This window comes from Lepeophtheirus salmonis, chromosome 8 (genome assembly GCF_016086655.4).
Source record: "Lepeophtheirus salmonis chromosome 8, UVic_Lsal_1.4, whole genome shotgun sequence".
Lineage (NCBI taxonomy): Eukaryota > Metazoa > Arthropoda > Copepoda > Siphonostomatoida > Caligidae > Lepeophtheirus > Lepeophtheirus salmonis.
Window position 1 is genome coordinate 23,143,640 of NC_052138.2, and position 14,221 is coordinate 23,157,860.

Genomic DNA, 14,221 nt, shown 5'->3' on the forward strand with positions numbered 1-14,221 from the left:
ATCACTCTCGAGGGAATTGCACGTGATCCAATCTTGGCTCAAGCATCTCAGAACGATCCTGTCTTCCACCTTTTAGAAGACAACATTTTAGAAAAAAATGATAACAAAATATTAATCCTGTGCTAAAACCATACGCCAAGATTCTTCCCTATCACAAAAATCTCATCCTTTTCGGGGATAGAATCATCATCCCACGATTGAAACGAAACCAAATCCTCCAACGACTACACTCCAGTCATCAGGGGACAGAGAAGACACTGAAACTGGTCCGCCAAACTATTTTTTGGTCTGGAATTACAGCAGATATACGTAACCTCCTCGAAGCTTGTGAAGAATGCCAAAGTCGTCGATCAAGCCTAACTGGACCTTACCCCCAGAGATCTTTTTCAGGAGATTACAACCGATTTTTTTGAAGTCAGAGGGAAGCACTATTTGGCAATAGTCGACCGCTACTCCAACTTTCTTCTCGTTCACAAGTTTCTGTCAACACCATCATCTAAGTGCCTTATCAGCAGCCTCCTCCACCACATTGGCACCTTTGGTAGACCATTCAGATGTTTGTCAAAATGAGGAATTCAATTCACCGCAGCATAAACACAAAACTTCTTTGCTCGCTGGGGCATCACACATAGACTTTCATCACCACACTTCCCTCAATCTAACAGACAAGCAGAATCTGTCATTAAGTTAATTAAGGGTCTGCTTCTCAAAACTGTTTTTTGGAGGGGCTACTCGAATTGAGAAACACACCACCTAGACTTGGATCACTGTCGACATCCCAAATTGTCTTCCGAAGACCAATGCAATCAAGACTCCCTACTCACAACCTATCAGTTGTCGGAGATTGGCAGGGACGCCTCAACGACCATGAAAGACGCATCGCCAAACAGCATGAGTACGCAAAAAACTACTTTGACAAAACAGCAAATCAGCTCAAACCCATCCCTACTGGCCCCAAAGTCTGGGTCCAGGATCCAACTTCCAAAATCTGGGCTCCAACGGCCACCGTTCAAGGCAAGAAACAAGATAGAGAGTATCTTTTCCCCTTCCATCGGGCAGAACCCTATGTAGAAACCGACGCTTCGTCCGAATCTCCAAAAATAGCGAGGATATAATAATTACCCTCAAGGATAAGGGTCAAGCTAACAAGCCTGCGAACCCACAACGACCTAAAAGATTAAGATTCCTCCAAACAAATTTACCCCTTCTGATTGACTCAGGGCTCGAAAGGGGTTGTGAGGATAGACGTGAAGAGCTAAACTCGTGAGCTATCGTCTCATCCTTAATCTTACGACCCTCTGACGTCAGAGAGCATCTCCCAGGATTAGGATTATATTGTATAATCTGATATAGAGAACACGTGTGAGAAATTGAAAAGAATAATAATCCTATAATATAAGATTACATTTTACATTGTTTAATTGATCTTATGGTAATCCCATACCATCAGAGGCCACGACTCCTACGCACATTGTTTGGGCCGGATGTTTGGTCAGGAGGTACCTTGTACTTTTTCAGGTGATGATGCTGCGATAAATATGTCGTTTGTGTTGTTCAAAACCTGGTCAACTGTGAAGATCTTCTTGCCTGAGAAGATTTACACAGTCGACTGATGACTATTCACGTAATTAAGTACTTTTTTGCATCTCTCAAGCCTTAAAGCCTTCATCCTGTCGGCAAGGAGATGTCTTGGAGTCCTGACAAAACTCTTAAGGCCGAGGTCATCATGAACTGCCCTCCTGGTGGTGATCTCGTCCACGTTGAACTCTTCAGGCGAGTGGAATTCTAGAGACATTTCTAGAATTCCATGGTATTAGTGACGTATCAGACATCTCTTGACGTCATCAGATGTCACCTCTTGAATGTGAAAGAAGATTTTTCAATTATACATTTATTTATGATTTATTAATTGTTATTATAATAATTAATAGTATAATAATAAATGTATAATTTAAGATACAATGATCAATTATTGCCAGAGGTAGAGCTTGGACTCAAGGCTTTCCACTCGACATGGAGTTGAGTTCATATTTTGAAGACAATATCACATTCAAATACTCAAAACTTGACTTGGACTCAATAGCTAATCTTGCGACTCGACTTGGACTCCAAAGCTTGTATATTATGCACTCAAGCTTATTTGAAAGGTAGAAAGACTATTATGTTTAACCAAAAGAAATTATTAAGAAAATTGAGGAATTGATTTCTTCTAATGTATCGTATACTAATATAAACAAGAACTCCTGTAAGCAGGACAGGACACTGCGCTCACGCATTTCCAATATGGGGTTTTGCATATTCTATATCTAAAGATGATAATTCTGTAGAGAAAAACGCATGCAAGGAGAAGGGGGGAGAAAGACTTATAGTATTATTGTTTAAAATACTGATGTGATTATCAGCTGCCTGCTTTATTATGATTTTTGAGGGTATAACGAAAGTATTTATCAGCAAAATGCTTAATAAAGATATACTACGCATAATTGACTTTGACTTATAATTTTTTTCTCCGTTACAGTAGATTTGAAGACGTCCTACTCTATGAAATTGTAATTCATTATGAAACATATTATCAGAACAATAACTAATGAAACGACAAAGTTGAGTATTTCGAAATATATTTGAAGTTCCAAGTTTAAAAAAGAAGGCTTAAATTAAATACAATCTGCATACTAAAAAATAAACCATCATACATTTAAGTTAAATATACAAAATTAAACAATTAGAATAATATAACTAATAATAACAATAAATTATAAATACGGAATATTGAAATAATAGATTGATCCAAATAATATTTTCTTGTTATGACAGCGGAATTCATTTAAATATGTCATAACTTTAGGTTGCAAAACACAAGCCAAATGTGGAGTTTAATCAAAAAGATCATCACCCCTTTTTCCTCCTATAGAAGTTGCAATATACAATTGTGCACAGGATAGATATATCTCTACCGATGAGATTTAAACAATTATTAATAATAAAGTAAATGTATAAATCATAAAATTAGACAATAAATATACTAATAAAAAAAAATATTATAATTAAGTCCATCTCTTCTTCATCTTAGTACGAACAGTTTTAGAATCCTACTTCCATTTATTTCATGTTTATCTATTAAAAAAAGTTAATCAATACAGCCAAATTTTAAACTAATTACTTATCTTAGATGTAAAAATAAGACTCATTTATAACTGATAAGACAATTCAAGCAACCATTCTTAACTTAATGTAGTTTTCTAACATGACATCTTAAAGACTTAGAGCATAAGCTAATTATGTTGTAATGTCCGGCAATATTACTCCCTATTAAGAGCATAAAAAAAAAAAAAATTCCCCGTTTTTTTTCCATCCATAATAAACATCTTCAGGCGAGTGTAATGTTCTACGAACACCACCAACAGACGGAACTAACGGACCGGAGTAAAGCCAATAAGAACACCTTTGGATTGGGGGTACAATCATACACTAAAACATATATTCTATACGGGATTACATTTAAAGGGATGTACATACTTATAACTATTAAAATATACCAACTCGTAAAACACAAGGTACATTACTATCTATTTAAAACAAATCCGTACGTCATGATCTTAAAGTAAATAAAAGACAATACATAACACGAGTAGCATTAAAGTCGGTTCCAAGAGTAATATGAATACACTTGACAACAAAATTTATTATATTCTTGGCATTAGCACTTTTAATGTCTATTAAATATATCCATGCTGTTGATATGAGGATAATGAGTGGTGTTTAATTCTAGACGGGGAACTAAAGGCAAATTTATATCAATAAATCCGACAAGCCATCTGTTTCTCGTCCGGTAAGTATTTCCAAATACCTGGGCCTCCATTTCCAGAAATCCAGACAGAAGGCAACGTTATTTTAGGCATTTTATTCAGTTCTCTATCGACTATCAGTATCTAATATTATATTAATATTGGATAATAAAGGCGGGAATTGATAACGTTCTTGATAGAGAAAGATGTTTATTATTTTAATTAATGATACCATAAGTATTTCTTCCCTTCTCCTTACACGATTTTGTATCCTTTGCAAAATTATCAACCTTAACCATAAATATAATAACACGTGTACGCCTGATGTTTGATTTCCATCGCGCTTTTTAATATTGACGTCAATGTGTGGTTGCAAGTGTTGGCAAAATCTGTTTTTCTTCCCCAGCAGTCAGTACCATACATCAAATTGAAAATTCCAGCAAGTAAAGATTACAATCCTATTCTCTCCTAGGGCAAATTAAAATTTTACTGAGATGGATGTTAGCATAACATTTTTGAAGAGGTTGTGTTTTTTCGAAAATATGACGCAAAGTCATGGTACAGTGACCGGTAATTTCATTCCCTGTTAAATTCATTTCCATACATTTAATTCCCACTTTGATGAGGGATATTTAGTGATGTAATAAGGTTTATGTTTCTACACTAGTTAGTATTTTTTATGTAGGGTTGTTGAGGGAGGGCTTGGCACTGGGCAGTCGGCACTGGAGATGAGTGATGAATGATGATTAGTGATGAGTGGGAGACGGATACGAATAATTTATGGTGTTTATGGATTAGAAGTAACGTCGTGATAAATATTTAATAGTGAGTAGAAATGGAATCCCAATCCATTGATATTATTTATACCTTGGGAAATATAAGTAAATGCCGTCATTGCTCTTCATCGTCCTTTTCATTCATCGACACATTCATCCCCTTTACATCCAATCACAACTGTTCAAACTTCAATACGTAGGTTTCAAAGCATTTTGAAGGAGACACGGAATACTACGGAAAAATCATTGACATTCATCGCAGAAGAATCCATCAAGAGGCCATAAATATAGAGTTATAGAACTAGATCAAGATGTCGTTCATGAAAGTCTGCATGCATTTCTGAATATGATATATAATAATAAATATATCTAAATATTTTATTAACTTATCACAATCATAGATATATGTGTAAATACCCTTTTATTAACTTATCGAGGAAACAACTCTGTTATTTGTAGCAATTAACCATCTTCATATTACTGGGAAGATTTTGGATCCTAACGAATGGAAGTAAAAACATTATTTCAAGACCCTTCTGAAATAAAACATGATTTTTAGTGGTTAATAAATACAAGAAGCCGATTGATCTGTTGAGTTGAGGATTCAATAGGATAAGGAGATCTTCACATTTTGAGGTTTAAGGTTGAAATATCATTTATTAATATAATAATAACTATAATTTTTATTTCACAGTCAAATTCAAACTCTATGCCTAGGATGGACATTGGACATCGTTAATTATGAAATTATAAGGAACTGATAAAAATATACTTAAAGTCAAAATTTTGTATATACTATAATTATCTTAACGTGTGTACTAGGGTATCTCATATTTTGGATGATCTTTGTGTAAATATTTTTTTTTGAAAATTTTCAGTCTTCAAAAACCGTTTCTGTGACCTATCCAGGTATTTGAAAATGAAATTTGTAAAATTGAACTTACTATTAGTTAAGGGATTGAGATGTTTTAATTTTAAAAGTTTCATTAAAGTTCCTTCCACAAGTTGTCCAAAAGAATATTCCTCAATTTCCATTTTGAGGAAAACCAAATTGTTGCACAAAGAACTATTTCGGATACATACACGATCACAAACCCTGTATTGACCTCCAAATCGAATCAAATAAGTATTTATGTAGGTGTACATGGATAGGCTGTCCGAAACCCCTTTCTATTTTATAATACAGTAAATTGTGATATATTCAACCTTTAATTCTACATATTGAAAGAAGCAGTATTAAATCTTTATAAGTAAATCGCTCAATATAAACAATTTTATAAAATATAAAACTTGGGGCATGATTCAGAATCATTTATTAATTTCACTTCATTTTTTATTCAACTCTCAATATCCAGAAAAAAGAATGATTCAAACTGATATTTAAAAAACCTGTATTGAATCAATATAGTCAATTCTTAAAGATTAAATTGTTAAGTATTAGATACTTCGGTATTCATTTGTATAAAACTGCAATTCCTCCAAATTGGTATTAAGGAATTCAAGCAGACTTTAATTAGGCTCAGTTCAACATTCCTTATATGTAAAACTTCCATATTGCATAAATAATGATATAACATCTTTAAGTTGTCCTCTAGTTAACCCAATATTAATATAAGCGTTATTTTAGTTAATAAATGATTTTTAGTTCAGAAAACCTGCACAACCGGTCGGCCGGGATGTATTTATATATATTATATGGGATTTATGATGTTCATGGAAGAGGCTGTGGTAGATTTTTTTCATTCAATAGTTAGAGTAGACTTGAGTGAACTGTTACCTGAATGTACGAAATACGAATAATCTATAAAGGATTAAGTTCTTTTGTTAAAACAGTTCAGTTGGTGGGTTGTTGTTTCAAAGTTTTATTAAGGTCTGGGTTATCGATTCAAAAATGCACCAAAAAAAATTAAAAATACAAATTATTGTACAGCAAGTATATTTAATACGAATGAAAATACGGAATAAGGAAGAGGATGATCGAGTTAATCTTAGTATGTATTTTCAATCTTCATTATGGTTAAAGAAGCAATATTGCTAGAACAAAATTAGCTAGGCAACAAGAAAATCAAATCACAGAAAAGACGAATTCAATACTGATGAAGCCAAGATTTGTGGTTATCATTTTGATCCTTAGTGTTTGATATTTATTAAATTTAAAACTTACTTTTTGTATTATGTTTAGTAAAATATTGCTTACGAAGTATAGAGCAACCACTTCTATAATAATTATATCATTTATTTAAATTTTTACTTTTTAAATTTATATAGTATTGTGCGGACGCCACTGAAAAGGGTTGCGAGATTGCCCCTTTGAAGCAGTTTGGCCCATTAAAATATTTCAAGGGGCAATGCAGCCCATTATATTAAAAGTTTGAACATGCCTGGTCTTCACTTTATGTCTCTTTTAATTTCTAAACACATAATTTGTAGTTTAGTAGGAATGTACAATAGTGTCCTTATATATCTTCTCACTCTAAGGGGTGGGGTCGCATTTTTAAAGAAATATTTACCAATTATAATTAGAAATGAATAAATACGTAGAAAATTAGAAACCCGTGAATGATTTATTATTGTATTATGATCAGGTATGCAATCGAACAGGGCCTGATCCGAATCAATTTAGTGCCCTATGCAAAATCTAAGCCATCAATATTCAATATTATACCCTCACACAAAGCTCGACATATTATTTGCCTTAGACAATTATATTATGAAAAACAGTAAAAACCTCTAATATATAATACATAATTAAAAAATGTAATATCAATAGCCAATGCGAAATTTAATGTTGAAATATGTACAAAACGAAAAGCTGTAGACAAGTGTTACAAAATAAATTATAAATTTTACTACGGCAAGAATATATTTGTACTGTTGAAATGTAGTTCTTAATTGGTCAGAGCAGTGCATTGAGATCAAGTTGTAGCCAAAAATATAGATAAGTGATTCGGGAGTATTTTCGTCTTCTCACATGGTCAGCACCCTTCACTCAAATGTCTTGCATTAATGTCTCTGACAATAAAAAAAATTACAATTAATTACATAACCCATATTTTATCTCTATTGGGATCAATAAAAAAAATGAACGGTGAACGGAATGATTTTACAAAATGAAAGATCGAAACGGAAAAATGTCAACGAGTACAAGCTTGAATGTTGCCTATTTGCGAGCGAATACACCCCCATAAAAAATGGGATTACTTAAAAAATACATTATAGAACAAAATCCTTGGAGATGTATATTTTATAAATTAATTTTCTATAATATAGACTATGATATTCCGCATTAATATGTATTAGAGTAAGTTATTAGGATCTAAAGAAGAGCGTCGTTTTTATCATTTTTCAGCCTATAAATGGAAATATGTCGGGTTCAGAATAAGGTACAGAATCAATAATAACTTTTTAAAATAATAATTTTTTTTAATCCTTCTTTTAATTTGCTGATTGTTTTAAGGGTAAAAAATGACTTGGAAAACAATACTAGTCCCGAATTACTATAATCGCAGATATTTCAGAACTAAGACGACTGGGAACAGTTTTTCACTCTCTGCTCAAAGATAAATTCCTTTTTTGGCTTGAATTCAAACGAACAAAATCCCGCCCCCTTTATTGTTCCTGTGTTATTTATTAATAGGAAATCCTAGCATTAGAAGATGCTCTAGCTTTAGGAAATCCCATTGCTAAGCTGCTGTGTTATAATCCTTAATTAAATAAACTATACTTTTACTAGGTACACTTATAGTATTTATTAAGTAGTTCAAAATGTAAAAAAATTGTACTTCTACACTTTTTAAAGGTTAAAGAAAATTTTAAGATTGAAAAAAATAGATATACAATTCAAATTTTAATTCAAATATGGATATTTAAATATTTTATGAGGGAATATTCAATCAAGAGAAAAATTCAATAGATATAATAAATTTAGGAATTGTACATTCCTTTAAATTCGTATTTATGAATAAATACATCTACTCTATTGTCAAATAGTAAATTTTTATTATCCTGCAAATATAAACATTTTACACATTGAGAATCTGCAGAACCAACGCGTTCACAGATGAAAACAAATAATAATACATATACTTGATAGTGAAAGTCTCTTGGCCTCCTAAATATAAATTGATTCAATTAAGGATATAATTATACAATTGTGACTACATAATAACGTCACTTTCACGCTTATGAAAATGTGTATTGTGTGCCCTGAATGTATATATTGTTTTGTAATTTTTGTTGCAAACATGACAGCGAAAGCCCTTCCTAGTCATGTGCCTGCATTCTACATGACGCTTAATACTGGTACGATCGAATGTAGTATATTTACATTTTTTACATACGAATCCTTTATTTATACTTTTCTTAAAATGTTTTTCAATCTCAGCCTTCCAGGATTGGTGATATTCTGGAATAAAATAATGGTAAAACGGAATATAATGAATAAATTCAACCGTAAACGTGCATACTTTCATTATCATCCTTAGTTGAAATATTTGCACCTTCAGCTTCCCTTCCACAAGCATTATTTAAATATCTTGAGCTAGAGTTTGCCATATCATAACTAACATCACCGTCACAATTACTCTGGACTCCATCCACCAAATCTGGATTGTATGAGGATTCCAATGAGTACAGAAATGATTCGTCAGGATTTTCTCTCTTCGTATTTAATGAACTATTAGGAGCAAATATATCTTGACATTCTTTATTAGGATTAGTATTGCATGATTGATGTTGGAAACTTTTATTAATTGAGGAATACAAATCCTTTGATTTTGAAGGATGAAGAGTACGGCTTGAGGATTTGTTTACTTGTTTGGTTTTCAAGGCTGAATATTCACTATTGTTTAAATAGGAATTTTGAAGAGATCTTGAAGCAGAACGGGATTGATCTTGGACGATTGAATAATTCTGCTGAGATTTCTCAACGCTATTTGATTGAATAAAAATGTCTTCTCCGTTAATAGTATCACTAGTATTAGTATTGTTGGAAAGCCCCTTGATTTGAAACACTTCTGCTACGCCAAGCAAATCATTGATTACATCTGAGGCCACTCTCATTTCTCCATAGTATAAAAACGATAGGATTAGTTCCAGATAGTCAAAATTGATATCTTTCAGGTAGATCACAGGATGTGGATGGAAAGATACGGACTGAATGATGGAGCGAAATACGGGGGAACAAGCACTAAGAATCACCTTGTGAGCTTTGATTACTCTTGAACCAGATATAAGAGTCACATCAAAGAGTTCTTCATTGTGTAGTAGCTCACATAAACCTTGTTTGAAGGTAGATTCATATTCATTCCATTTAATACAGAGATTCTCGTGGTACTCCATCCTGTACTTTATAATATGAATTACAATTTACAATTACAATGAAAGCTAGAAGTTGTGTTCATGAAGATAAACCAGTTATAGAAATAACAATAAGGATAGAGTACAGTTAGAGATAGGACGGGTCTTTGAAAGATCTGAGACCCAAACCGATTTGGGTTAACTCAATTTTTACGGTCATAGAAAAGATTCGAGGGATTTTCCGGATCTTGAAAAGCATGTACAAACATTGCATAATACTGAATCTTGTTATATAAAAAAAAATGATTTTATCTCTATCAAACATACGAGTTAATAGAAATATAGAAGTATTTATATTAACCTTACGAGTAAATTAGCGAGGCAGCGACAACTTGATCTCACTTACAACTGTTATAAGGAATTCTGACTAGACTTTTACTTGATACTTTTGTGGATTTAAACTATTTTTTAACCAATTTTCTCACAATTTTATATAGAAAGTAGTATTCAATCCACTCTATACAATATTAGAATCATGAATAATAATAAATATATTTTCCACAAGACTTGAGCTGGACTCGATGAAAATATTTAAAAATTTAGACTTGTAGTATAAGACAAGGATTGGTCTAAGTACATTTATTGAAAAGTACTTTCAATGTATTAAAATACAATTACTATTAATAATATATTTACTTAATGTTTTGTCTCAATCCCATTTTATGAGTTAGTCTACTTGTAAAAGAGGTGAATTGCTACAAGTTTAGCTAAGAAATTTCTTGCAAATTTTTTGTCCGAAATGGAGAAGACAGATCTTATCATGTTAAACTGAGAATTCCATGTTTTGATATTGTCAGATGAAAGCCATTTTTCATCTTTCAATAAATCAGTAGCAATTGTAGTTTTCTTAACCGACACCAATTCATAGATAATTAATTCATTCAGAGTCAAATAATTCCTAAATCAACATTTATTACTAAAATACATAGTACTGAAATTTTTTATATGATTTTCTACCAAAAGTACGTAAGTATTCATAAGTGCTACTTTTTAAAACAAGTATATCAGTACTCGTGTTTCATGAATACTTGAGTCTCCTTAAGTACTGTAATTTGTTAATTATAGTTTAGTACATGCACCAACGTAATTGCATAAGGACTTTTTCGACACACCGAGTTTAACTGTATTTTCGCAATGATTGCTAATCATTAATGAGCGGGAGCACGATTTTAGGTTGTCGAAAAAAATGGCTCTTTCGGCTCATTAAAATTTTAAGGAAAATGTATTTTCTTAAAAAAAAGTCTTCAAAAAAAACTGTAAAATAATAAAAATGAGTGCCTGATTGAGCAAAAATGCGTTCACAGAATGAAGTTGTGAGTGGGGGCAGAGCTTATGAATTCTTAATGGTATTTTTTCTATCTAGTTTAAAAGTCATTTATCATTCAACGATTCCATCTTGAACTCTAACGTAAAAGTTAAACCAATAATTATTGATCGATCAATGACAGATTAGATTGAAAGTAAGTGGTCCAAGGTGAAATATCTATCATGAAAGCTGGACATGAATTTAACGAATAGCTTAATTATTCACCTCTATTGCTAGGATTTAATTGAATACATGATGAGACTAGGTATAGACTAGTGTATAGGTATAACTCACGGTAATAAAATGATAAAGACCGCGAATCAATAATAATAATTAAGGTAGGATATTTTAATAAAATAGTCAACAACATGGTAATTCAATCTGTGAACTCAATTATATGGAAATCAAACTTCTCCTTTTTTCTCAATTTGTTTTCATTTTTAAGAGTAATTATGACATGGAATAATTATTGTAATTCAAAGCTATCAAAGCGTGTAATACAATCAATTTGTATAGGTGAGCTTGTTTTAACTAACTAAATATATCGACGTTTAACAAATTGAGATTAATAAAATTGAGGTGTTTTTTTTGTTGTATAAAATGCATTATTGAGTTGTGTTTAATTATTTAAGCCCAAATGATATTGAGGAAAGACATTCTTGCACTGACTCCCACAACTTGTTAGTATTGTAATTAATTAATTTTTATCTGACACATAAAGATGTTTTTAAATAGGAATATCGAGGAATTTTAAATCATATATGGATTATTCTATTCACCCAATTTTCACATAATTGAAGGATTGGTAAAAATTTATATCCATTTTGGTGGTGCCTGCTTTTTGTATTTTTTTTTTTAAATTGAAAAATAAATTTTGTCGGAAAAAAAAATTGAATAATAAATGTTTTGGAAAAAATTTAAAAAATTATATTTCAAATATTAATTTCTTTTTTTAATTTCAAAAATTTATAGCTATTTTCAAAACATTATTTAAAAAAACCCAAAAAACCAGATCTGTTTACAATAAAATAAATTTTTGGGGAAAAAATTGAAAAAATAAATTTCCAATATTACACTTTTTATAGAAAAGTTAAAAAAAATCCATAGTTGTTTACAGAAATAAAATTTTTTCAAAAAATATATAAAAATTAAATTAAATTTTATATTTTAAAAAAAGTGCAAATATTAAATTTGTAATAAAAAAATGTAGTTCCTTAAAGGGGAGCTACAGCCCCTCCAGCCCACCCGCTGCGGACATTTTTCTTAAACATTTCCATTCATGGAAGGTATTCGTTAATTTCTTTCTGGTCATTTTTTAAAATGTAACAACTGTTGTGGCGTGTCTATTTCTACCGGTTTATTTGTGTGTACATACTCTTCGTGTTAAATTATAATATTCTTTGTAATTACTGAGTTGCATATTAATAAAGAGCCGGAATACACCTTTGCACTCACTCGGTACTGCCCTTGTGTAGAATCTAATAGTCGATCCTGGCGACGAATTGGATATATAATTATTCAACATATTAATAGGTATCTATACGTAACAAAAACCACCACGTAATCAAATTGAGTATAAATTTAGTTGCCTCAAAGTTTTTTCTGAAGAGGTACCACAGATTATCATAATTCAACTTGTGAATTCGATTATGGAGGTTGTATAGCTAGAAATATACTAATTCAAAATACTCTCACGCCCCAAGTGCACCATAAAAAAAACCATATCGTGCTCAAATTAATTACCATAAAAATTGATCAAGGGTCGTCGTTTTACCACTTGGTTTCACCTTTGGCCTTTGAGTAAATGATGTCTTTGAATAACATTAATCATTAATCATTATAGAGGAATGTGGAATGGCTGGTGTTCAAAAATATTTTTTATCGTTCAAATTTTATCCGTTAATGGCGCTCAAAACGGAAAGCATGAAAGACGCACATTTTCTGAGCAATCTCTAAGTTCCTGGGCACCGAATTATACATCTATATACGAAGATAAAAATATTCAAAAATTCTTGCAATTTCTTAGGGATTTGACTTTGAATGACACATTTCATTATATGTAACGGTGTTTTAATACTACAGAATTATTTTTTTGTTTTACACCAACTGATTGTATTTCAGTTTTAGCCTCTAAATAGATTCACTAGATCATATTATAATTTATATTACTGTAATTTAAGTTTTGTGGATGTATGTATTATCAATGATTGAGAAAATGGTCCAGTTGCACGGTCCCCAATCTACCTTAACATTTTTGGAGCAATTTTGATGATGGGTTCTCATAATTTCAATAATAAAATGCAATGATAGGAGTATTCATAAGAAATACTCGTAGGTTGTGTAGAGTGAGAGGATAAAGGTTCCGTTATTTAATTATGAATCGATTATTTCTTTTCAAGAAATTTCATAACTAAACTGCAGTGTTACTTTTAACACTTATTCTACTAATATTTATTTAGTAGTTCCGATTGAAAAACATTTGTACTTTTACACTTTCTAAAGGTTCGAGAAGACTTATGGTAAAATGGGTTAGAGCTATGTGTTAAAATGTGAAGGTGCATATTTTCACTCTGATTCTTAGACGAAATATTTACACTTCAACTTCACCTCCAGAAGCATAATTTGAATAATCGCTTGGAACGAAATTGGAGCTAGAGTTTGCCATATCATCTGGTAACATTGCCACCACAGTGACTCTGAACTCCATCCACAAAATTCGGAGATTCTTTTCTTCGTAATTAATGTATAATTAGGAGAAAAAAAAATTAGTCTGTGTATGCATAGCGTTACCTCACTAACACAAAAATATACAATATAAAGTTATTGCCATTGAAGTGCCATATTATCAGAGGCTTAATACAATTCAAGCAAATAATATATCATGCATATTTAATCTATCCATTCATACTCATTATGAACAGGAACCTCACCTTCAGAGTCCCTAGAACGCAAATATATATGTATTTAAGGAAAACCTGTTATCTTTATACTAAAAT

The 14,221-nt window shown here is 31.5% G+C and overlaps 1 protein-coding gene across 1 annotated transcript; it reads right to left on the minus strand.

Moving 5' to 3' along the window:
- Positions 1 to 8,538: 8,538 nt before the first annotated feature.
- On the minus strand, positions 8,539 to 9,939 carry LOC121123527 (uncharacterized). Its single transcript, XM_040718652.2, has 2 exons — positions 9,028 to 9,939; positions 8,539 to 8,966 (listed from the first exon to the last, which is right to left on the minus strand). The coding sequence occupies exons 1-2, from the start codon at positions 9,899 to 9,901 to the stop codon at positions 8,719 to 8,721; spliced, it is 1,122 nt and encodes a 373-aa protein (XP_040574586.1). The 5' UTR covers positions 9,902 to 9,939; the 3' UTR covers positions 8,539 to 8,718.
- Between the last annotated feature and the right edge of the window lie 4,282 nt (positions 9,940 to 14,221).

What these genes read in the sequence shown, in the direction of transcription:
- LOC121123527 (XM_040718652.2), bottom strand. Translation starts at nt 9,901, where the DNA reads ATGGAGTACCACGAGAATCTCTGTATTAAATGGAATGAATATGAATCT. An exon ending in AACTAAGGATGATAATGAAA is followed by an intron (nt 8,967 to 9,027) that starts GTATGCACGTTT and finishes ATTTTATTCCAG; the next exon opens with AATATCACCAATCCTGGAAG.